Here is a 24298-nt window from a genome sequence, read left to right as displayed (position 1 = left end):
TTGCATGTACGATAATGTGTAATTCCTAACAAGGCAAATATCCTTTCTGGTGTCAATCACTAGTTTTAAGCCTTCAATACAGCATGTGTTTTTAACGTCTGGGACTTGATCTTAGAAACTTCACTCTTCAGATAGTAATTAGTAACATTTTGGTTGCTTAAAAATGTCCTCTTTAATGTTTGGTTGATTTCTAACTCTGAGCTCTTGAGACACTTCTTTTTGCAAAACACAAGCTGGCAATGTCCAAAAATCAAGATGGCTAAAACATCAAACTCAAGGCTTCAGAACCAATGATTGAATGCATTTGTTTTTGTGGTTGCATTTATCATCTCTAAACCTGATAAACTAAGGATACAAGTAAAGTTTGGAGAACTTTTAAATATCAAACCTTTACAACCTGAACTGAGAAAAATCCACTCTTTGTTGGGTTTCCTCCAAAGCAGTTGCTCCTCCAGGAATCGGGCCTGAAGTGTGATGGAAGAAGAACAATCGTTTTTTGTTTGGAGTAAATTTTCCCTCTGAGCTACTGGCAAGGTTTTTCTTGTTCTTACTGTAACTTTGAAGTGTGCTGCAGCCTCCCACAAGGTCTGCTTCACTTCACTTACTGCAGCTTTGTTTTTACATTCCCTGTTTCTCTGAACAACTTCTGGGACAATATAACATTTTTGCATCTGAAAGATTGCAATGTAAAAGTGTGTTGAGGAAGCAATGAATCCCACCTCGTTGAGGGCCGTGTTCTTCTCCTCCGCAGGCTTTAAGGTTAACTTAAGAGAGTTGGGGCCTGTTCAGTTCCTATGAGAAGACAAGTTACTATTACTTCATGTTCTGTTTGTCTTTACACCTGCCTTTCCTCTACTCTACATCCCTCCATCTGTTTTCAAAATGTACTATTCTGTGTTTATCCTCCCATGATGCATCATTGATGGACCCACACAGCTTAAAGTAAGTACCCCTGGTTTTTAAGTTCAAGTTCAAGTAACTTTATTTATACCCAGAGGTAGATTTTGTTTGCAGTAGTAGAGTCATCATACACACATATAGGAAAGGGATAAAAGATGCACATATCACACATCATTCAAGAGGCACATATCACACATCATTTTTACCACACATTGATTCTAAAAATCCCAAAAATAAATACCTTTTCAGAATAATATAATTCTCACTTCAGTTGTGTTGGCATGCATTTATATTTAAGAGCCTCATTTTGTAATGTTAATTCAGAAGAAGAGGTCATTCAAATATCAGTATTGTCAAATATGTAAAGATGTATGACTAATATATGAACTTCTACTGTAGCGTAGAGAAGCTTCAACATTAAAGAACGTTTCAACATATTGAGATAAAGAAATAGCCATAGGTTTTCTATAAAAACGGTCCATAATTGTAATTCATCGTAACACTTTAATCCAAAAATGTTTGATACTCAAGAGGATTTGGGGTAATTAAGTAGAAGAAAGTTGGATTTTATCTCAAATATTGCTTGGAAACGTTAAAAAAGCTTGAGATGAAAAAAGATGAGTAATACTCGGATGACATTTATAAATGAGTCACGCTTTGAACAAAAAGCATAATTTACAGCATTCTCCCGGAAACACTTTTTTTTATTAAAACAATTGTCTCCGCAGGGCAACACAGAAGACACACGTTGATTTAAGTATTGCATAACTTCACAGGTAATGGAAAGTAGGCAAAAATGTTGAGTTTAGTGCGAACAAAAGTAGAATGGGCTCATTTAATCAGCCACCCTAATTTTCATTAACTGTTCCCAACACCTTTGGGCTTTTCTCCTCTGTGCAGCTTTCTGAATACTAATGTGTCATTTCAATTCATTTCACTAAAGTGTTGTTGGGGGCTGGCAGGGGGAACTCCGAAGTGTGAAAAGTAGATATTAGACAATGAAAAATATGACAAAATAAAATAAAAATCCCAGCTGGATTTAGATATTCTGTCTGTGCAGTCTGGTGAGACAGTTGACATAAATAATCCAATCTGTTCCTAAAAACTAACTTTTAAGGGATTCTTCTCATATATTGAAGTGGGGTTGTTTGAGGTAAGTATCCAACGTCAATGAATTTGGCAGTCGGCACCCCCCACAGTTTAAATACCTCATAACATTAATATTGCTGTACAGGGGCACCAGCAAAATGTATTTCAGCCTTGCAGTCAGTCGGGGAACAGAAGATGTATTAATTCCCCTGCCTCCATCACTTCGTTTGTGTGTGTTCTGTTAATGCTTGACTTTGGTTTATCCGATACAAACTAAAATCACACAAAAACATAAACAAACTTACTGATATAGGCAGTCATCGACCATTGACTCCCTTGGCTTTGTGTGGTGGCTTTGGCAAGGGCTAAAATATATAGACGTCACACGTGTGTGCTGTGCGCATGTCAGCTTCGATCTACTTAAAGTCATTTATGGACGAGTACCAAATACAACCCTACTATAAAACCTCCAAACATACCGTTGAGTTAAAACTGGATTACCAAATTACTGAATTAGGAATCTGGTGCACTTAAAATAAAAAGCGTTTCACTTATATTGTGCATGCATGTGTTTAAGGGAAAGGAAAAGTTCCTGGCTATTCTGCACCGCTACATGGATATCCATGGGACGGTGTACTACGAGACACAGCGTCCCCCAGAGGTGCCGGCCTTCGTCAAGAACCACGGCCTGCTGCCTCAGCAGGAGCTGCAGCAGCTCCTCAGGCAGGCCAAGGTGGGAACATTACTGATGCTTTAATGAAATATTTGCATATAGATATATTCTGGATCAAAAGGAAGTGCTTTGTTAGAGTTGATATGCTTTTTGTAGAAGTGAGATACATCTTATGCAAGGGTTGACCTGGATATGAGAAGCTCATTATCCCTTCATCTTTCTTATCTTCCCATCAAGCTGTTCATTGGGTTTGGATTCCCCTACGAAGGACCCGCCCCTCTGGAGGCCATAGCCAATGGCTGCATCTTCCTACAACCCAAGTTTAACCCCCCTCACAGCTCTCTGAATCATGACTTCTTCAGAGGGAAGCCCACCTCCAGGAAGGTAGAGGCACTTGTGTTTATGTTGGTCATGAGGATGATCAGCACTTGTAATGGCACTTAAATATGCATTGAGCGCACAGATCTTGACTTCAGTGGTTGATTTATTGTGATTATGATTTATTCCTCCTCAGGTGTCCTCTCAGCATCCGTATGCAGAGCAGTATATTGGCAGGCCACATGTCATCACTATCGACTTCAATAACTCTGAGGAGTTTGATGCCACCATCCGTGAGATCATGAGGATCAATGTATGTTAATTTATTGGTTTGAACTGTCCCAGCCTTCTTATATTATCTGCCTCCACAATAAACTCTACACTGCTGCATAATGTTAATAGTATGCTCCTCCATGCTTTATAGTCTGCTGTGACCCACTTTTGAAGCCTTTAATCGAGCTCTTAATCATGGCATCCTGCATTTCAACAAAGTGCTTAGCTGGCTCCATCTCCCTCTCCCTCCGCGCCACTAATTGCTTGAGATATTGAGCGGCTCGGTAGGTAAACTGTGCCCACACCTGGGTTTACATGGCAGCCTTCCAAAGGCCAGCCACACAGGCAGAAAGCATTGTCCGCAGCACATAATATTAATCAATCACGTTGCGCTCAATCTGTCATCCGGACCAACAACAAGCCACAGCCGAGCCCCTCGCAGTGCCAAGACGCATATGTGCCTCTGCCACCAGGTGTGTTAAATAGGTCTTGTGTTTGGTGCTGATAGAGGCAGAACGAAAGCAGCAGTTGTGGCTCAAGTAAGGGCTCAAAAAGAGGATCCTCGGGGAAGGAAAAGCAACATCTTTCAGCTTGACTGGGCAAGTTTAATCGTGCCTGTAAAAGAAGTAAATGAAGCATAGAGCATATTTATTTTACAGGATCTAAGTGTATTTGAAAGTATAATATTGAAGAACATGACATTTTGAAAAATGAGCTTGTTTGAGTTCTTACAGAGAGGGAGATGAGCAAATTAGTGCCTCTCTCATATCTGAATTTAGACGCGTATGAAGGTATCACCAGTAGCCCCTTAGCCTAGCTTAGCACAAAGAATAGAAACAGATGTGAATAGCTAGCCTTGCTACTTTAAAATGTAAATTACTTGAAGTTTTAACTAGTGAGCGCTACTGCTAGGTGTATCTTTAGACAGGCTTGCTGTTTCCCTCCATTATGTGTGCCAAGCAAAAGGAAATCTACGGCTGGCTCCATATTTGGGATCGGTTAACTTGTTTAGTATTTAAATGTAGGCTTTTCAGCATGATTTATGGAATTTTAAATCTGGAGCGCCTATCTTTTATCTCCCCCCTGTGGCAGTGATTACCAGTAATCCAGAGTAATTTCCATATGGGAGAAACAAAAAACGACTAAAATGCAGCTATCTGGAGTAGGTAGTCCAGATTAAAAGGAATATATGAGCCCAGAGGAAGGATACACGTTTTTTTTTTTAATGCATGGGAGCACTTGAATGTAGATAGCAATCATGGGGTTGGGTGGAGTTGAGGCAAGCTCACCTGCAGGAGCAAGTGCTCTGTGCGTAAAGTCGCCACAGATACGAGACAACACAACTGGGAAAAACACAGAGCGTTCCCCTTGTGCCGATGCCTTGTGATAGTTGTGTGAAGTTATTTGGAAAGGGCTTGAATTTGAAGGCTGCACTCAAGCTTAAATTTCATGAGATTTTTTATGAAGTTACAGTTTGAGCTCAGCACATTATAACGTTGTTCACTCGACACATTTTTTGGCTAAGGTTTGTTGGTACTGCTGCTAGTGTTTCAGTTGTTCTTCTGTCAGAGAGCTCAAACGCTTCCTGCTTGTTGCCTGAGATTATAATGGCAACAGTGCATGATGGAAGTGAGGAAATAGACAGCTGATTAAGAAGCACATTAATCTCTGAGACACCTGCTCGGCTTTACCCACCAGCTGGGCTTCTGTGCTACTTTCTGGACGCGGCTGCTTCTTAGGGCACAAGGTTCATTTTATCGTTATCAATGATGGCATGAAATAATGACTGTTGCTGACACATATTAGCGGCTGAGCAATGCAATCAGTCTAGGTATATAAATCGCAAAGTAATTTAAAAAATGTTTACCACTGCTGAATTCAAATCACCCTCGATGAGGCATTTTTCTTCCCTCTCGCTCAGATTCTATTATGTATAGATGCCCAAAAGGCAAACTTCACAGCAGAATATCTGACGAAGTGCCAGATACATTTCATTAAACTCAGATGAAATAAAGTAATACAAGAGTGCTAAAAGGAACACAACACTTAAAGAAACCATTCATCAATTTGAAAACCGGAGTGCTTTTGTGGCCTGATAGAAAACAATGAGATCTCATTTGAGTTACTATAGGAGACACTCATTGCCCATTCTGCACAGAAAATGCTGACATATTTCATAATTATTGATATCATCAAAATACAATAGACTCATAAAGCAGTAGTATCAATAATATAACCCTCCTTATCCAAACACATCAAGCTGCATTCATTTTTCCACACCATCATCGCATGTGTGTGTTCATTCTGCATTATGTCGCTGTTAGCATAAAACTCGAGAGAGAAGAGGGAAAGCTATTCGACAGTGTTGACTCATTGAGTTTGAATCCATTTCCAGACAATGAGTGACAGACCATCAGAGCGACGGTTATAACGGCCCCCAAAGGAGTGTGAATGCCCCAAAATAAACCGATCCACCTCCCCGATGCAGGATGACCTGTGGTCAGCTGTCAGTTTAATCCATTGTTTGACATCGATGCCGTCATCACTAAAAATAATGAAATCAATTTTCAAAGCCGTCACCTGTGATGTATTAAGTAATTGATTTTAATGTGCGGCTTGTGACATGATATAAGCCGTCTCACAATTACGCTAATGCATATGTCAGCTTTGATTAACTATCAGATGCTCTGATCCTGTAATTACACAGCTTGATTCTGTGGACACACACACACACACACACACACACTCTCTCTCTCTCCCCTACCGTTTCTTCATAAGTGTGCACATCTGTGTTTGCAGGTGGAGCCATTCCTGCCGTATGAGTACACCTGTGAGGGGATGCTTGAAAGAGTTCATGCCTACATTCAGAACCAGGTGGGTCTCTAAGCTCCAAACCAGCAGGCATGCCGGGTGAGGTCATAAAAATGAACCATTAGTAATTATTAATATGAGTTATTTGTAGGTGCTATGTCGCCTCCCAAGAGATTAGGGTTGTTGGCAGTTTTGTGTTATGAGAAGTGGAAACAAGATTAATTGTTCAGCTACTTACAGTATGTCTGGCTCAACTGCTCCGAGAATAGACTAGTGGTGTGTGGTGAATTGATACGGAAACTATTAAAGCTGAGAAATTGAATAATGTTACTGGTCATCATCAATTTTACAAAATGGCATTGCCCTGGCCTTCTGTCGTAATGACAAAAACGTTGTTCCATTATAGATAAAATAAATGCTGCTTTGTGTATGCAGAGGACTAATGGTTAGCACCGAGTGATGCATTTACAGCAGAATGTTTTCCTCTTCATGTCATGTTATTAAGATTCAGTTATTGCAAATATATCCTGGTATATTGTCCGATTATTTTCAGAGACATATCGCCACCACTACCACAAAACTATAGATTAAATGCCATAGTACAGTCTATGTCCAAAACATACTAATGCACAGTGGAAAGCTTGTGATATATGCAAACTTTGTATCCGTCATGTTATGTTTTAGCAAATACTGACAAATGTGTAGATTAGATATCATATGAGGCAAATCCGATTCTTTGTTTTGAGGACTTTTTTGTAATATGATTAATATGTCACTGATTGATCAACCTGCGGTTCTTGCACGGATTATTTGACCTTTCTAAAATTGATAGTTGTTACAAGTTTCTGACAAAAGTTAGCTTTTCTTGGTCAGGCTTGTTTCTAGTGTTGACCACACGATTCAAGTGCAAATGGTGTGACACACACTCCTGACTCTCCTGGCTTTCTTTTCCCAATTATTCTGTGAAGTGTTGCTATTTGAAACATGTTTCTTGGTGGCAAACACAATCCTAGTACAAAATATGAGTAGGGGAAGAAAGCAATTGCATATATGCACTACAGTAGAAGACACCTCTGCTCATTAGGTTAGTCTTTGTTTGGAGGTGTTTCAGCTTCCTTGTTGACAGGAGAAGGAATTTAATTGGCTGTTGCATGTTGGATCTTTGTTGCTAAGCCAATCAATTGTATTTTCTCAAGTGTTTGTGAAGCATTTGCGACACCTTCTGTCCCTTTGCTTACTATGATGGTTGCATTTTCGATCAAAAGTGAAGGTTTTCCAAGAATCAATAAATAACTGATAATAGTTTAGGATCAGAAACAGCAACTTGAAATGTACAACTGCAAAATGCCTCACTTTATCAAAGCATTCAAGGTCCATTTAATTCTATTCATAAATGTATTTATTACTCATTTGATTAGCTGCCATGTGTATGCCGCTGCTCTACTTCCTGGGTCAGCTATTACACATCTCTGAGGCAGCAGCTGCAAGCTCAATAGACTAGAAAGGTGACTACTTTTTCTCAGTGATGTTCCCTGAGGACGTTGGTGGAAGGGAATGATAATTCTCATACATAGAAATCTTAATAATCAAGATTTTATGTTATTGTGCATTCAAGGAGAAAGACCTCGGGCAGAACTACAACCCAAAATAAAAGCATGCACATTGTTGTCTATTTACAGAAGTGGTTGTCCTCTGGTACATTCATCATGTCCTGATGGTTTGTATAGTGTCTGTAGTTTCTGTCAGTGGCAGGTTAAGAAATGTGTTAGCCTCTGCTCTGACACAATCTCTTCCCAGGCTCACACACACACACACACACACACACACACACACACACACACACACACACACACACACACACACACACACACACACACACACACACACACACAACCTGCTGTGATTGCTGTGTCTGAATTGTACATTGTCAGAATCCCAAACACACTCTCCTCTCACTCTTTTCTTCCACTTTTCTTAACCTTCTTCACCATTCCTATTTCCCAAGCTCCCTTACAAATCTTTATCCTCGTCTATCTACCACCCGACTGAACCTCTGGTCCTTGTTATCTCTCACAATGACTTCATCTCACCCCCGGCCACGGGCAGAGCTCCAGTCTTACTTTGACCCTTATACAATGTACTCTAAAGGCAGCTCAGTTTCTTTCCCTGGAAACGCTATTTATATCATCGCACATATTTCCCACTTGTTCTAGTCTTATAAGCATTTTGTTGTTGCATCCTTATAACCCTGACCTCACGATTGAAAAAGAACATTTATGGACATTTCTCATTTGATCCTGGTGTTCAAACAAATATACAGAGTAAGGAGAACGAAGTGTTTGTTTTGTATGGTAGCCATACAGAGTTTTTATATTACTTAAGGACAAATATAAAGAAGTTGGTGATGGCACAATTCAGCTTAATAAAATAGATAGCCATTTTGCCGTTGCTTAACAGCAGTGTACTGAAGTACTGAAACACTTGAACCCAAGCGTATCCTGTACACGTCTTTCCATGTCTTACACCACAAGCTTACAAGTTCAATTTGAAGGTGACATGCTGAATTACTATTGAACTGAGACTTTTGAATAAAACATAGCTATCATTTATGTAACACATACACTCTAGTTCATATCTTCTGTATAAAAAGCCTGCTGTTTCTGATAGAAATTGTCCAAAATGTCCATTATAGTCATCCATTGCGTTGAAGAAGTGTGCAGAACTACTGCAAGAAGTGAGGAAGTAAAAGGGTCTCATGGATGATTATAGCAGCCACTTAAGTTAACGACTGGTTTGCACGTTCCCTTCTAATTGATCACATAATATATGTACAGAGTGTGACATGGTAAAAGCTGTGTGGTCATTTGACTGCATGCATTTCTTCTCCAGACCTCATCAGTGAGGCTGTAGACACCTTCAAACAAACAAACAAACAAAAAAGATCCACGTTTCAGATGTTTGTCTTTGTTCTTTATGTGTGGAATTGGATAGCCTATTTGCTGAATGTGATGACTCAGTGCTAGCATTACAAATATCTCTGTGGTGTCTCATTTGAATTCCATTCCCTTAGTACACTGCCATGTCTTACCCTGTGAACACTTTGTGAATTTCAATTTGGTAGTGTTAATTTAAAACCTACCAGGCGGCTGTGCCCTCACAGGAGGTGACCAACCCCACTGTTAGCCAGCTAGCTAACTAGCAGCATTCGCTAGCAGTAGCAAATCATTACAGACTGCTCAATTAACCCAATAAAATAAATGCTGGGTTCCTTAAGACAACAGTTAAGTTGTATGTTTATTAAATACTGAAACACACATATATGATTTTTCTTTATAGCGCCGTCTTCACCTAAGCAATTGTGGCTGCTCCCACAACTTCTGCTCGTAGCCAAGATGGTGTCAATAGTAGCCTTCAGCATTCCACACCCACAACATTTTGACCATCTGGGTACTCCTAGTTCACTGTCATATTTCCCATTTGGACACTTTAATGCCCTCACAATAGCACCGGTAAGGAGAGAAGTATGCAAACTGAGACACAGCGCTCTTTCTAAAGATGCTTTAACTATATATACGCACACTTACAAGTCAATAATTGCCAGAGAAAAGAAAGCATTCTCACAAGCCCTTCACACTCATACCAAAAAACAAAAACATTAAAAATAGTAGCATCTGCACACCCCCTGATATCCATCTGTATCCCTTAACCTTGCCCCTTTCCATGCTCGTTACTTTCCTGATGAGCTGTGTGAGTGTGTGTCACAGATGTTGTGTGTGATGGGTAGGGCAGCAGAGATGGAGAGATAGGAAGCCAAGTTATTGCCTGCGGGCACTGGGAGCCTGTTTAATACCGAGACTGGAGGCCAGTGGGATATGTCAGAGAAATATTATTACCTGGGTTTTATGAATAGCCCCAGCTGGAGGGGAAATATAATCAGGGCTCTCAGAGCAGTCTAATTCTGTCTCCAACCCCCACTTGTTATTGGTTGGCATAACTGCATTCATATCATTTCCTGGAAGATTGACGAGGACGTTTCAGCTCTGATAAGCACCTTTGTATCAGAATGTTTTTTTATTATTTCGCCTCTTAGCTGTTGCAGAGCTGAATGTATGATTTGTCTGATCTTATTTTAGCTGACAGGGCAAAGCGTTAGCAATAGAGTGGAGCAGGGATGATGTATTTTTGCAGGCCGACCCTGAAGTTAGCATTGCCAAGACTCCCTTGACAAAAAGCCAGTGGGATTCCCCTATTAAAGCAGTAAATAAGCTCTGTGGCAAACACAAGTTAATGACACTCTGTTCAGGGGCAGAATCGCCACATATTAACGCCTCTTATAAGTTGAAACGTTAATGCAATCAGCAGAACTCAAAAGATAATGTTAGGTTAAAAACAAACTACGTCACTGCATATGACTTCATGTCCCCACCTCTAAGCTAAAGGTGGACTCGGCTAGGTGATGTTTAGTGGTCGAACAGACAATTGTTAGCAACTAACTGCTGTTGTGACACATAGAGGCTTCACACATTCACCAGTGGGGTATTTACTGGCATATTTTATGTTGTAGAACAAAATGTGAAATCTCATAACCTCGTGTTAACCATGGACCTTCAGGCATCTGACCAAAACCTTTTTTTTTTAAAACACTGAGGAGCCAACAGGAAGAGCCAAAACGCTAAATCAATCTTATATTGTGGTTATAGGACACATTCCTGCTACACTTATACAACACTGAGCAAATTACTGATCTGGGTCACTCTATCTTTGCTCCTGCAGGACTTTTGTTCCCCCGAAGATCCGTTTCCTCCTCTAAACTCGTCTTGGCTGAGCAGTCCTTTTGTCCTGCTGCCTAACTCCAGCATCCTAACCTGGGCCTCTAACGGCAGCTCCTACGCATCCTGGCCACCCCTCAGTGCGTTGCACCTTTTGGCTTCCCTGGAAGGAGAGTCGTGTGTGGAGGCGTGCCAGGGCGCAGAGCTCATCTGCGAACCTGCCTTGTATCGCTTCATCAACATTAAGGAGGCCTTCAGCGCGTAAGCTGTTTCTTCATTGGGATAATTGACTCTGCATGATTTGGCCCAAACCAATTCTTATCGTTTCATTTGCTCCTATCGATGCATGGCAGTGGAACGATACCGCTGAGATTTAAGTATCAGAGGGAAATAATCATTTTTAGACAGAATTACCTTTTTAAAATGAAGGTGATGCCAAAACACACATGCTGTTTTTAATGCGTGGAATCTTAAGGATATACATTTGCATGCCAACTTTAAACCCATCAATGTGATATAAAGTGCATTTACCTTCTTTAAATAGAAAATGGAAGTTAAATGGGTCTTGCTGAAAGCCCCATCCACTCTATTGATTACTTTTTTGAACGCTCCTTCTGCAAAGCACTAACTAACTTCTCCTCTCCACAACATTAAGCCTGATTTGCATTTTTAGTTTAAAGTTATGCAATCCAGCAGAAAACAATAGCTTTACTGTTTCCTCTCGTATCTCCCATTTAGGTTTTAGGGGCAGCACTGTAACAACTATATCCTCTGAAGCGTACTCATATTATTTATTTGGTCTATAATGTATTCCTGTGTGTTCTGCCTATAGTGTCTTATTTCTATCAGCTCTATGTTGTATTCAAGTTTTTATGCCACTGTTTGTATTAGTTTTATTTTTATATATATTGAGTTAATTCTTATGTAAAGCACTTTGAATTGCCTTTGTGTCTGAAATATGCTAATATACACTGCCCCGCCAAAAAAAAGGTCACAAGCCTGTGGGGGCAGTGCTATGATCTGGGGTTGCTGCAGTTGGTCTGGTCTAGGTTCAGCAACGTTATGTGCCCAAAGAATGAGGTCAGCTGACTACCTGAATATACTGAAGGACCAGGTTATTCCATCAATGGATTTCTTCCTCCCTGATGGCACGGGCATGTTCCAAGAGGACAATGCCAGGATCCATCGGGCTCAAATTGTGAAAGAGTGGTTCAGGGAGCATGAGACATCATTTTCACACATGGATTGGCCACCACAGAGTCCAGACCTGAACCCGATTGAGAATCTTTGGGATGTGCTGGAGAAGACTTTGCGCAGTGGTCCGAATCTCCCGTCATCAATACGAGATCTTGGCGAAAAATGAATGCAAGACAGAAATAAACGTTGTGACATTGCAGAAGCTCGTGGAAACGATGCCACAGCGAATGCGTGACGTAATCAAAGCTAAAGGCGGTCCAACGAATATTAGAGTGTGACCTTTTTTTTGGCCGGGCAGTGTATTATAAACATTTTTTTATAGAACTGTCCTATTTATAAACTTATATTATACATTACAATGCACATTACTGCTTCTTTAGCACTTTCTAGTTAGGTGCTCACTGCATTTCATTGTCTTAGTACTCTGCAATAAAAGTTTAAACAAAAAACATTTAGAAAAAAAGAAAATCTAATCTGTGTCCTGCTCCCTCTTTGTTCCCAGGCTGGAGCTCCAGTGTGACGGAGTGGAGTCCCAGATGAACCACCTCTTCCCTGCCTTCTCAGCGGAGCATGCTGAATGTGGCCTGCAGCAGGACCCGCTGCTGTTCAGCTGCGCCGGCTCCAGTGCCAAATACCAGCGCCTCTGCCCCTGCAGGGACTATCGGATTGGCCAGGTGGCTCTGTGCAGAGACTGCCTATGACCAGAGGAGGATCTGTGGTCGGAGACTCTTTTATAGCTCATGGCGAAATGTCTTCGAAAAGGAGAGTCCGTGGTGAGATGCTGTAACACAAAAACGCTGCTCCTTTACCTCTGACAAAGGACTGGCTGCCAAATTATAAGATGGCATTACCTCTCAGGGAACTGCATGATTGTACTTTGAATCTGCTGGGCTTGAAGCCTCAGTTTAAAGGTTTACATGGCTGCATTAGAAACCACAGTCTCGACAAAAGTCACGATTAGATGCGTGTTTTGGTGGATCAGTTAGTTTAGTCAAGAGGGAAGCCTTGATTTAAAAATAAATATTGCAAATGCTTGAAATTCACAAGTGTGTTTGCTCGGTGTCGTGTGAATACCTACAGTGTCATAGTGGAGTTTGGATATTTGTACTAAATGCACCCAAAGCCATTTACACGATGTTGAGATGTACTATTTTACATGTCCTGTAATGAATATATTTGTATATAAGTGTTGTTTAATAAAATGCCACAACAAGAAAACTGTTGTTGCCTTTGGTTCTAAATTAATTTGGGGGAATGGGAAATATTTTAATTAGTTTTTCTTCATAATTGAAAAGATATCATCAATCTTGCTTGGTCAATTTCACAAAGTGTGGGGGAACATCTTAATTACTTCGCTCAGATTGTGATTTATGTTCAGTGCTGGCTTGAAGTTATTTGTTTATAAAGCGTCTTTAGATACGAAGGGACGAAAGTGTTTCCAGAATTTCCTGCATCAATGTTATTTAAGTGTTGTATATTTCTTTATTGCTTTAACTGAATATACAATACATGATTCTCCTCTTACAGAAACCCACATTGTGCTGACTTACATAAACATATACTGTATTAGCAAGACAGATTGTTAAAATTGACCTTTACAGAGATGAGCTGCAGCAATACTGTAAAGTGGATGATGTGTGGTAGCAGCAGAAGATAAATATTATTTTGGCTCAAGGTGCTTTATTATATTTGGCAAGCAAACAGGGTAATGTGGTTTGAAGTTTAGGTTAAATTGTTGTCGGGCATGTCCTTATAGCAATTCTTTTGGATGGTGTTATTGTTCTTTTTGCCCATTCTGTTACTGGATTAATAGAGATTCCATTCTAACGCAATACCAATAGTGATGCAGGACAGAAATGCTCATTCCGTTCTATAAGAGGCTTTGTAAGTCTAGGTTAAACAAATGAGAAACACTTTTAATTGACTTGTCAGTAAAATACTTCCTCTGTGTAATTGTTTCCAAGGACCGTTTTCTTGCAGAGCTGCTGCAGAAAGACAATAACACAAAGTCAATCCTGTCCTAGAATACCTTCACAAGATACCTGCTTTGTTCAGCCTCACGTCGTCCTTACCCGACCTTTAAAATGCATTTCTGTAGAGGGGGATATTCTTTTCCTTCCCCATTGGATTGTGTTAGAATAAATCTGCAGGTATGGAGGAGGCTGTATGATAACAGTGCCCAAAAGCTCTGTCAATGCTCAAGGTTAAACTTAGAAAATGAGAAAACAAGGCTGGTAAAAAGAGATGAATATCACCTGGGGCCTACAGGAATCTGCGGCAGATTTTTATGGCTCAAGACTCGTTGGATTTATTACCACAGCGTACAATAGGACTCATTTCAAACCCCTCAGCATGGAGCCCAGTTATCACTTAGTGAAAAGCACATTTAAACCACCAAAATCTCTCCCTGACAAATTTGTAAAGCAAAGCATAGATATATAATGGGACAATGTTTGAAACTATTTTACCAAAAGATTGAAGTTGAATTAGTTTCCCCCATCAGGCATAGTCATTATTTTCCTCCTCTCCACATGTGCTCCTGTTTTTGTACACAGTATGAAATGTGGTTAGCAGGACAGCAAATAATGTCTCAAACAAAAAACAATCATCAGTAGGAAAGTTGAATATGAATGACTCTATTTAACAACAATTATATCTTCACTCATCAAGACGTGTTCTCTTTCTGCAGAATTATTGCATCACTGACGCTGTCCAGGTTCATTTCCAATTCTATCTATTTTCTTCTCCCCTTTTTTGTTTTGTTGTGTGGGCTTCACAAAGGAGCAAATCCATATTTCATATTCACTTAATGTTTTCATTATGAAACCATTAAGTAAAGATTTATATTCAGCGCTGTTTTAAATCACCTTTACAGACTGACATTAGGATTTTTTTGCACGGAAACGCTGCAGTGTCACTGAAGTCGTTATCGTGTGAGCTGCTGCTCCACTGAAGCTGAAACTCTGCCTAAGATAAGAGGATTTGGTAACACTCCATAATAAGGGTCCATAATAAATAGCATACTAGTCATTACTTAACCCTTTAATTAACATTTGCAAATTGTTACTAAAATATCTATTTGCCATTACTTAATGTTTTTGTCATCATTAATTAAATATTAGTTATCTGCATAAAATCTGTATGTTAATGTTTTAACAAATAGAAAACAATCTATTAACTAATATTGTATTTTATATTTGTTAATAGTTAACTAAATGTATTTTGGCACTAATTAACAGTTATTTCTTACATTATTAAAATGTTAAATGTGTATATACAAACTATATGTTAATATAAAAGTTATTGACATATTATTATTTAACTAATTGTTATTAAACTGTTTCTGCCTATCCCAATATGAACCACTCCTCATAGGACCCTTATAATAAAGTTGGTTAAGTAAGGGATAACGGCCGCCGAGAACAGCATTTCGTTCCAGAGGGAGATAAGCTTAATTAGAGTAATATATAGCTATCAGCGTGGGGCCCCTTATAATAAAGTTGGTTAAGGGTTATTAATATATTAGTAATATATAACTATCAGTATTGGGGACCCTTATAATAAAGTTGGTTAAGGGTTATTAATATATTAGTAATATATAACTATCAGTATTGGGGACCCTTATAATAAAGTTGGTTAAGGCTTATTAATATATTAGTAATATATAACTCAGTATTGGGGACCCTTATAATAAAGTTGGTTAAGTAGCCACTTAATTAGTTTTAAATTTGTTTTAGTTGATCGGCGACCCTCAATAAGCATTCTAAATGTTCTAGCTAAGCCTGTCATTGTGTATGCTACAGTAGGCTACACAGTGTATGTCTTCAGACCCATCTGCTTGACTGAGAGCGCTATTAGCGCCAATTCTTCCTCGGGGTTATAGGTTAGCGAGACCTAGATTTTTTTTTATCAATACATATTTATTACACAGTCGGAGTACATATGTGGTTATTTTTGACCAGGCATTATGTAATTCTTAAAACTTTTATAAACAACCAAATAAATATGCATAAATATATATAGAGTCTATATATATTATTTTTTTTCAAATGCGCCAATCACAGTTTGGTCTGCATAGGCTACATCTGACTACTCCTGTTGGAAGTCACAGTCAGTCAGTCACTCACTTCACAGAGCTCAAGTTAGTAACAAGCACAAGACAAGACACTTGGCTGAAGTTCACATTGATGCTCTCTTGATTGCGCAAGCCAGGCTGGAAAGTTTATTTGAAAGTGTAGGTAAATATGTCGGCAGGCACCAGATCTGGGAAAGGCTTAAGAAAGAACACAACAGCATTGAAGAACAAAATGCTCCCCTCCGCCTCCGCTGTCATCAACCATCTGTCGTCTGTCATCAACCTTGAAAGCGGTGGTGATGACTCCACAGACATCCCCAACGTCTCTAAATCTTCTAAGGACGGTAAGTTCGAATACCATGACTTATCAGTTCATAAAAAATAAGCTAACTGGTTAGCATTAACACTGGCAACCTGCTTAAAATGTCGACAGGCAACAGATCAGGGAAAGTTCCTAGAAAGAACCAAACAGCAGCGAAGAAGGACAAAACGGTACCAGCCACCTCCACTCAAACATTTGACATCAACCTTGACAGTGGGGATGACTCTACAGATACCCCCCATGTCTCTAATCCGAAGAAAGGTAAGTTCGAGCACGGATATGACCTAGCATTACGTTCATGAAAATAGGCTATGCTAACTGGTTATGGTTAGCACTAACACTAGCAACCTACCAATGTCATTTTATGTTAAGTGTAATAACATATGTCCTTAAAAGTTAAAACAAGACTTTTACACATCCTTGTTGATTTTCAAATATCATTTTCTAAAATGGCTTAGTTAACTGTGGATGTTAGCTAAGTCTACCAGTCCTGAAATTTGTTAGCTAACGTTACCAAAGTCATGTAGCATTGCTGATTTGCCAGGTGATGTTTATCTTCACAGTCCTACTTTCAAAAGCAGTTGCAAAGGGGAGAAACAACTTATTTTTTTTATTTATGCTTAATTGAAATTAAAATGAGTGAAACAGAACAACGTGTGTGCGTTCAAATTCGCTAATGCAGGCGAATGTAACAGTTTTTATTTACTTGGAGGTTTTTGACTAACATTAGCAATGAAGGCGAACGGTCAGGGGAGGCACTGTAGCAGCTGGTTCTGTCGTCGGACTGCAAGAGAATATGTGCGCGCAAATGTGACTTGAAGGTGCAATTACAGTGGACGACCACAATTTAAGAGTATTTTTTTGGTTCGCCATTGCTGTTTACAGTTTAAAACGAACATTTAATGCATCCCAATAGGCTACATATCAATGCAAGTCACATCTTCAGGATCTTTTAGAAAAGGCATGTTTTGGTTGTTTAGCATGTTCTCTTGTATTAAGGGTATAAGGGGGAAATGCTAATTTGGTTATCTCATCTGTCCACATAGGGCCTATGTGAAAGATTTGTAAATCCCAAATGAACCAAGAGTACAATACTTAAAGGTGCTGTCGGCAGCATTTTTTTAATTCATATTAGCTAGAATTGTCATGGGATTCTGGAAGTAGAATATTAAATAGGCTGTTTAGGAAAAATCCCGAATTCTCTACCTCCCTCTACAAGCCTGTAATCGTGCTTGCAAAAATCGAGCACTCCCGGCTGTTTTAAACCAATCACGTTAGGGGGAAGGAATCGCTACCTGTCAATCACAGCTTGTGCACAAGCTGCTACGCTCGTCTCCAGAGGGGGAGGGGTTTAGGGGGCAGTTGAGTTTGGAGCTTGGTAGAGGTTGGGGGAGGGACCTGAAAGTTGTATCAGTTCGAATTTTCTGACTTTAGCCTCGGAATTTTGAAGACCTGCCGACAGCAGCTTTAAGTTAAACTACATATTTTCTGAAAGTGTATGATCTCTAGATGTGATCTCTAGACGTGTCACAACTTCCTCCATCCATCATAGATTGTGCATAGTTTTCTACTGTATTTCAGTTGTATTAAATGGCTTTAAAACGCAATGATTTTTATGGGACACACATCCGTGGGGTGAAACAGGTAGTCTATCCCAAAATGTTCAATTTTAACATTCAAATTCACATTTGGCATGGCCAAGGATTTGGTTTCATTGAGAGGTGGGCAGGGGGTGTAATCTGGCCCTAGGCCCATTAAAGCCTGGGCCTATGCAAATAACCTGGTCTTGTCATAGTGTATAAAAATGTGTTTTAGTTTTCTGCATGAATTACATTACAGTTTAGTGGCTACTTTCCAACTGAGTTACTACTTACATTTCCAAAATACTCTAAGCTATTCATGAGAATAGCAATATTTTGCTCCAAACAGTATCTTTCATGCAAAAAACTTTCAAAATCTCTGAAATGATGGCTTGATAGACAATGGCCGCATTTCCCAGATTTGTTAAGACGCTCTTAACGCTAAGACCGTCTTAAGGAGCGCTCTCAACGAATCACAGCTCTCGTAGAGCGCTCCTAAGACGCTCTTAGCGTTAAGAGCTTCTTAACGAATCTGGGAGGTTACATGGCGCTATTCCGACATGCCGCTATTCCGACGTTGATCTCTATTGTCGTAATACCGGCACCTTTTTCACCGTCCGCCGCTATTCCGACATGTCGCTATTCCGACATTGATGCAATATGCTTTTGTTGCATTGCCTTCATTTTTTTAATATATATAGGCTATATATATATATACCATTTCTGTTCTTCATATCCCTTCATATCTGTTAAATCTAAAAAGGAGCTGTCCATGCGTGTGGTTCTGAAATCAGCGACGTAAGACACTTTCCCACGTTACTGCTTTGAAGGGATACACTTTGTAGCCTACATGCCGAGTCACCCAACAGAATTATCTCGCAATAATGTTATCAAAACATGCAGCGACATGTTGGAGCACACGACCCTTGTCTTTTTGTTTTGTTTGTTTTTTTAGTTCCAGAGCGAAGTGTAGGCTGGTGCGCTAAGCGCTGGGGGTGGGGCACAGGCGCACATGAACCTGTTTGCAATTGGCAGGTGCACCTGTGGTGGTCGGCGGCGGATGAGCAAGGTGTGTTTTTAAATGGTGTTTAGCTCATTGTTCGAGAGAGTAGGGTCAGAGCAGGGCTGCTGAGTCTGCCACAAGCTGTCGTGCCGGGACGTGGGCTGTACGTATATCCATTGCGTGCGGACGGTCGCTTTGGGAACTGTGGGTAAGTTGCATTTGGGTATTGCGCGTGTTAGTGTTGAATTAAGACGCACATAGCACTACTACGCTGCTGGCTGCATGGGCACTGTGTTTTATTTTATTTTTCTTCTGAATTGTATTTTAATATGAAATTGTAAAAATAAAACTACCATAACCTTTACTCCTTGGGTCTGTCTTTCCTGAATAGTGTCACTAAGTGTCCAGTAGAACCTGTATGGTCTAAATTTCACCTCTTACAGAAGAGCTGTTGTCGAGTCCAAAAGGTTGGTTGTTTCGGGGCAAAAAAAAAAAAAAAAAACTGTGAGGAATTCCAAAAGGCAAGTCTTACAAACCCAGACACAAATTTACAATAGGCCTATTAATCTGAAGTAGTACCGCCTCTTCCCCGTTTTGCACAGGCCTCTTACATTCAATCCATCATTTAAATGGCTTGTTCGTCCACCGCCAGTTCCACGGAGAGAACCCGACTCTCAGCGGCACTTCAGGACTGAAGGCAGGTGCAGTGGATTTATTTCAACACTCAGGTTTTAAATAAACAGACTTAAATCCTGAGACTTTCTCATACAAAAAGCACCAACTTCATGTCGCATTTACAGTCTTGACGGGCGTGTGTGATCATTTCAGAGCTTTGTAAGTTGAATGGATGACTTTCTGCCACAGTCTGACGTGCTGGGACAATTAAATTATTTATTATTTATCATTATTAAATTAGGTGTAATAAGTAGGCCTAACCTAAAAGTCTAGTTCTGTGTGCATTAAACCAGCGCTGTAGCCTGTCGGAAACATTGTTACCAGCTTGCGTTGGCAGTTTGCCAGCGGGATATCGGAGCAGCGCAGGAGGAAAAAAACAAGACAAATAGGTTATTTGGTGTTCTTATTTTCTCATACATTTTTAAGTGGTTGACATAGTCCACATTAAATAGGCTTCCACATTAAATAGGCTACACTAATAGACAGTTGGGGCCTAAATGGCACCCAGCTCACATACCATCGTGAAAATCCGCTCAAATTATATTTAAAAAATAAATTGCTGCGTGTAAGCTACCTCCAGCGCAGTTGCCGTTGGGAGCCTTGTTGGTGTGGAGACTCTATTTTCATGCATATTCTCTGCTGCAATTAAAAATAGTTCATGCTCTTCCATCAGTGTGAATTAGTCATCATGAAGCAATGATCATGAAGCAATGATGCGCTAGGGATGAAGGTGTCGGAATAGCGTTATGTCGGAATAGCGGCATGTTGTTACAGTGGTATGTCGTAATAGCGGTATGTCGGAATAGCGCTTGCCCCCCATCTGGGAAACCCGGCCAATGTTGGTGGTATTTGTTACCGGATTTGCTATATAATATAAACAGTCAATTGCTGTGTGTTAGCTGTAAAACCATGCTGAAATGACCTTTTCTTTTTAGACAGGTCACCAACGGTGAAGAATCTCCTCCAAAAGGCCAAGATGAGAGAACGGTCTCAAAATAAGAAACTCCAGAAAGTGATAAAGGAGAGAGATGCTCTTCGCAAACAACTGGCATGTAAGGTTCATCAAGCCTACATTTTCAGTGTATGACACAAAAATGTATACAGTCAGTCAAACGTGGTATTCCAAGTAGGAGGTTAAGTGGTACACCTGGGGGGTATTCCTTGTACGTGGTTTAGTGTTTAACCGGATAAAGTTAACTCAGAGTAAGTGGTAAACCTCCTAACAGAAAAACCTGATGGCTGTGTTTTTCTAGGAGAATAAAGCTATAGGGCACTTCTATTAGAAGGTTTACCACTTACTCTGAGTTAACTTTATCAGGTTAAACACTAAACCACGTACGAGGAATACCCCCCTGGTTAGTTAAGTTAGAGGAAGTGGTAAACCTCCTTATAGTAACCTGCTTGCTTTCTGTAGTTAAGAGAATGGAGACCATCATATTTACCACTACCTCTATGTTAGGATTGTGTTCTGTCTTTGCTTTATGTTTTGTTGTTCCCTCCATGTTCTCCTTGTGTTTGTCTTTGTACTTGTGCTTCCTGTGTTTGTGTTTTGACATGTTTCCTAGTGTTTGTTTATTTTTTCCATGTGTTCCTTTGTTTTCATTCTGAGCTCCGCCCCCACCTGTCATCTGTCACTTCCTGGTTTTCTCCTTCACCCAACACACCTGCCTCGTTAGTCACCCTGTTCGTTTCCCTGATTACTTTCTCCTGTGTCTTGTTAATTCCCCTTGTTTAGTCCACCTGTGTCTTGTTGTCTGTCTCCCTGTGTTACTATTTAAGTTCAGTCTGTCCTTTGTTCCCTGTCGTGTCGTCATGTTGTTTCAGTGGTTTTTCCCCAGTAGTCTTGTCAGCGTGTCTTGTTAGGGTGCCTTTGGATTGGTGAGATTCTGTTTTCGGTTCCTTTCTCTGCCTTTCTTCTGTGTTTTGTTTCGGCTGTTTATCTTCTGTGCGTTAACCCTTTTGGATTCTTTGTTTAAACGTTTTTGAAAATAAGTCTTAAGTTTTTTCCCGGTATCTGGTCTGCAATTGGGTCCTTACCTGCCGAACCCTGACACTCTAGCTTCATTTACCTGGTTTGACACTTAACCACCTAATAGTAACACATCCCAGGTCTATGGTTATCTATGTTTTGACTTTCCACAAAATATTACCTTTGTTGGAACAAAAAGGAAGAATGGTATTCTGTGTAAGGCGTCAGCAACATCAGTTTAATCTTTTTGTTATTGTTGTTTTGCAATGTGTAGACCTGTCTAAAGCTGCCAAAGAAGACTCTTCAGAGGAAGACACAGCCTCCTGCTCATCCAACAGTTCTTCAATGAGCCAGTCCTCCTGCTCTTCCTCCTCCTCCTCCTCAGATGATGATGATGATGATAAGATGAGACGAAAGGGCAAGGGCAAGGCCAAACTCAGACTTACGAAGAACAAAAAGAAGATGAAGCACCACAAAGCCGATGTCCGCAAAAGAGGTAAAGATCTAGTAAAATGTTGAATCCATCCTTTATGAAGCAAATTAAATGTTTAAAGGGATACGCCACCATTTGGGGAAATACACAAATTTCTCACCTCCCCTTATCTTGAACAAGAGATCTAGCTTTCTCCAGGTCATTCAGCCTTTCTCTGAGTTTGACCTGAGAGGTTAAAGCGAAACGAGAAGCACACATGTCCGTTAAGTTCTGTGTTCTGTTTTCAGAAGGGTGAGGGTGGGAAATCCTAGAGTTGAGCCCTCACACGCTGATACAGAAGTTCATTGAAAAGTGACATTATGTGACACTCCCACTTATGCAGACTGGAACTATTCACGTTTGCTCCCATTATAATGTATTATGTTGCTCTACCTTGGTCTGTAACTTTGGTCTGACTAGCTGTAGCCTAGCATAGATCATCTAATCTGATTCAATGTTCTAAAACTGATAGGTCCGGTTCTTGATCATGATTGGCTGAATTGCGTTCGATGCCGGTGTAAAACCCATCACAAACATACACCTTGACCGCTTTTGGTTCAATAGTAATGTGCTAACACAAAGTGAGTTTAGCTGCGCTTTGATGTTGCATGGCAGCCATTCTGATACAGGAAATATATTTCTTGGCGGAAGAATGATTAGATATGAATACATCGTTACATTTTTCGTTGCTGTGCCATTTCATGAAATCTTGCCGAATAGACGTAGTTACAGTTTTAGAAAAGCAATAAACCACTCGAGTCCGTCGTTTGCACTGATTTCAGAACAGATAAGGGGGGTTTTAGGCACTCCGCTTGCGCGTTGTAAAATCAGTGCAAACGACGGCTTTCGGGGCTTATTGCTTAAATCTATGCTTGGCTGGAGCCAAAAATGCTACCGTCAGACTCAGAATGGCTGGATGAACAGGAGAAGGATAAATCTCAATTACTTAACTCGAGGGAAAGTGGAAAATTGGTGTAATTCCCCAAATGGTGACGTATCCCTTTAATTCTACCCTAACATAAAGTGGACAAACTATTTAAAGGAGCTAGGTGGAATTCTGTATTGTCTTGTATGCTGCCACATAATAATACAATAAGCATTTCAACTCTGTTGTGAACACACATTTTTATGTACCGTCCATAATGTAGGTTTTCTTTATGATTTGCTCCTTGCAGCCCGTGGCCCTTTTGAAGTCATTCGAAGATATAAGAAGGTCCTAAAGGCTTACAACCGAGGTTTGAAACTGTCAGCTGCTTGCGCATATGCCGGGGTGAATGAACTGACAGTCAGGTCAACGGCGAGCATTGCCGAGCTTGCAACAGCGTCCCCGGCCGAATTCACGAAGCTCCTTGAGCAAGCCAAACAAGCAAAGCTCAAAGATGTGGCAGTTGTTTGCGAAAATTACATAAAAGGTGATGTCCAGATTCAAACCAAAGTAGGAGACTTAAAAAGTCAATGCCAATTAATTCCATATGGAAAGAGAGCATAATTGTTTTTTTTTTACCCCAGTTTGTGGGTTTTTTTTGTGTGTGGTGTGGTACTGTTATACAGAATGTAGATGGCCTGTGTCATTCATTCTGTTTAAGTGGTCGGTGTTCCAGTTTTCCACTTTATAAATAAAGTGTTTTCATCCCCCTTCCCAACTGTGTGTGCTGTGATCAATCATTTCCAGTGTGAGAGACCCAGTGTAAAATATTTGTTGTCTTTAAATATTTGTAAATAATTAATAATTACTGTTCCAACTTTATTATAAGGGTCCCCCATACTGATAGTTATATATTGCTAATATATTAATAAGCCTTAACCAACTTTATTATAAGGGTCCCCAATACTGATAGTTATATATTGCTAATATATTAATAACCCTTAACCAACTTTATTATAAGGGGCCCCACGCTGATAGTTATATATTACTAATATATTAATTAAGCTTAACCAACTTTATTATAAGGGTCCCCAATACTGATAGTTATATATTACTAATATATTAATTAAGCTTAACCAACTTTATTATAAGGGTCCCCAATACTGATAGTTATATATTACTAATATATTAATAACCCTTAACCAACTTTATTATAAGGGGCCCCACGCTGATAGCTATATATTACTGATATATTAATTAAGCTTAACCAACTTTATTATAAGGGTCTTATAAGGAGTGGTTCATAT

At 39.9% G+C, this 24298-nt stretch overlaps 2 protein-coding genes across 2 annotated transcripts in view; both read left to right on the top strand.

Moving 5' to 3' along the window:
- The window catches only part of LOC134878772 (alpha-1,6-mannosylglycoprotein 6-beta-N-acetylglucosaminyltransferase B-like), a 61184-nt gene extending 47956 nt beyond the window's left edge, over positions 1 to 13228 (top strand). The window contains exons 12-18 of the mRNA XM_063904985.1: positions 937 to 942; positions 2567 to 2722; positions 2900 to 3046; positions 3177 to 3293; positions 6053 to 6127; positions 10838 to 11094; positions 12533 to 13228. Coding sequence (XP_063761055.1) covers positions 937 to 942; positions 2567 to 2722; positions 2900 to 3046; positions 3177 to 3293; positions 6053 to 6127; positions 10838 to 11094; positions 12533 to 12731 — 957 coding nt within the window. The 3' untranslated portion in view covers positions 12732 to 13228. The remainder of the gene's footprint in view (positions 1 to 936; positions 943 to 2566; positions 2723 to 2899; positions 3047 to 3176; positions 3294 to 6052; positions 6128 to 10837; positions 11095 to 12532) is intronic.
- A 2147-nt stretch (positions 13229 to 15375) lies between these two features.
- Positions 15376 to 23769, top strand: LOC134878441 (uncharacterized). Its single transcript, XM_063904473.1, has 5 exons — positions 15376 to 16449; positions 16539 to 16688; positions 20621 to 20737; positions 21929 to 22150; positions 23302 to 23769. The coding sequence occupies exons 1-5, from the start codon at positions 16275 to 16277 to the stop codon at positions 23613 to 23615; spliced, it is 978 nt and encodes a 325-aa protein (XP_063760543.1). The 5' UTR covers positions 15376 to 16274; the 3' UTR covers positions 23616 to 23769.
- The last annotated feature ends 529 nt before the right edge of the window (positions 23770 to 24298 follow it).

This window comes from Eleginops maclovinus, chromosome 16 (assembly GCF_036324505.1).
Source record: "Eleginops maclovinus isolate JMC-PN-2008 ecotype Puerto Natales chromosome 16, JC_Emac_rtc_rv5, whole genome shotgun sequence".
In the NCBI taxonomy this organism is placed as follows: domain Eukaryota; kingdom Metazoa; phylum Chordata; class Actinopteri; order Perciformes; family Eleginopidae; genus Eleginops; species Eleginops maclovinus.
The sequence above is the reverse complement of the archived record's forward strand: the minus strand, read 5'-3'. Positions and strand labels throughout refer to the sequence as shown.

What these genes read in the sequence shown, in the direction of transcription:
- LOC134878441 (XM_063904473.1), top strand. Translation starts at nt 16,275, where the DNA reads ATGTCGGCAGGCACCAGATCTGGGAAAGGCTTAAGAAAGAACACAACA. An exon ending in TCTTCGCAAACAACTGGCAT is followed by an intron (nt 20,738 to 21,928) that starts GTAAGGTTCATC and finishes TGCAATGTGTAG; the next exon opens with ACCTGTCTAAAGCTGCCAAA. An exon ending in AGCCGATGTCCGCAAAAGAG is followed by an intron (nt 22,151 to 23,301) that starts GTAAAGATCTAG and finishes TGCTCCTTGCAG; the next exon opens with CCCGTGGCCCTTTTGAAGTC.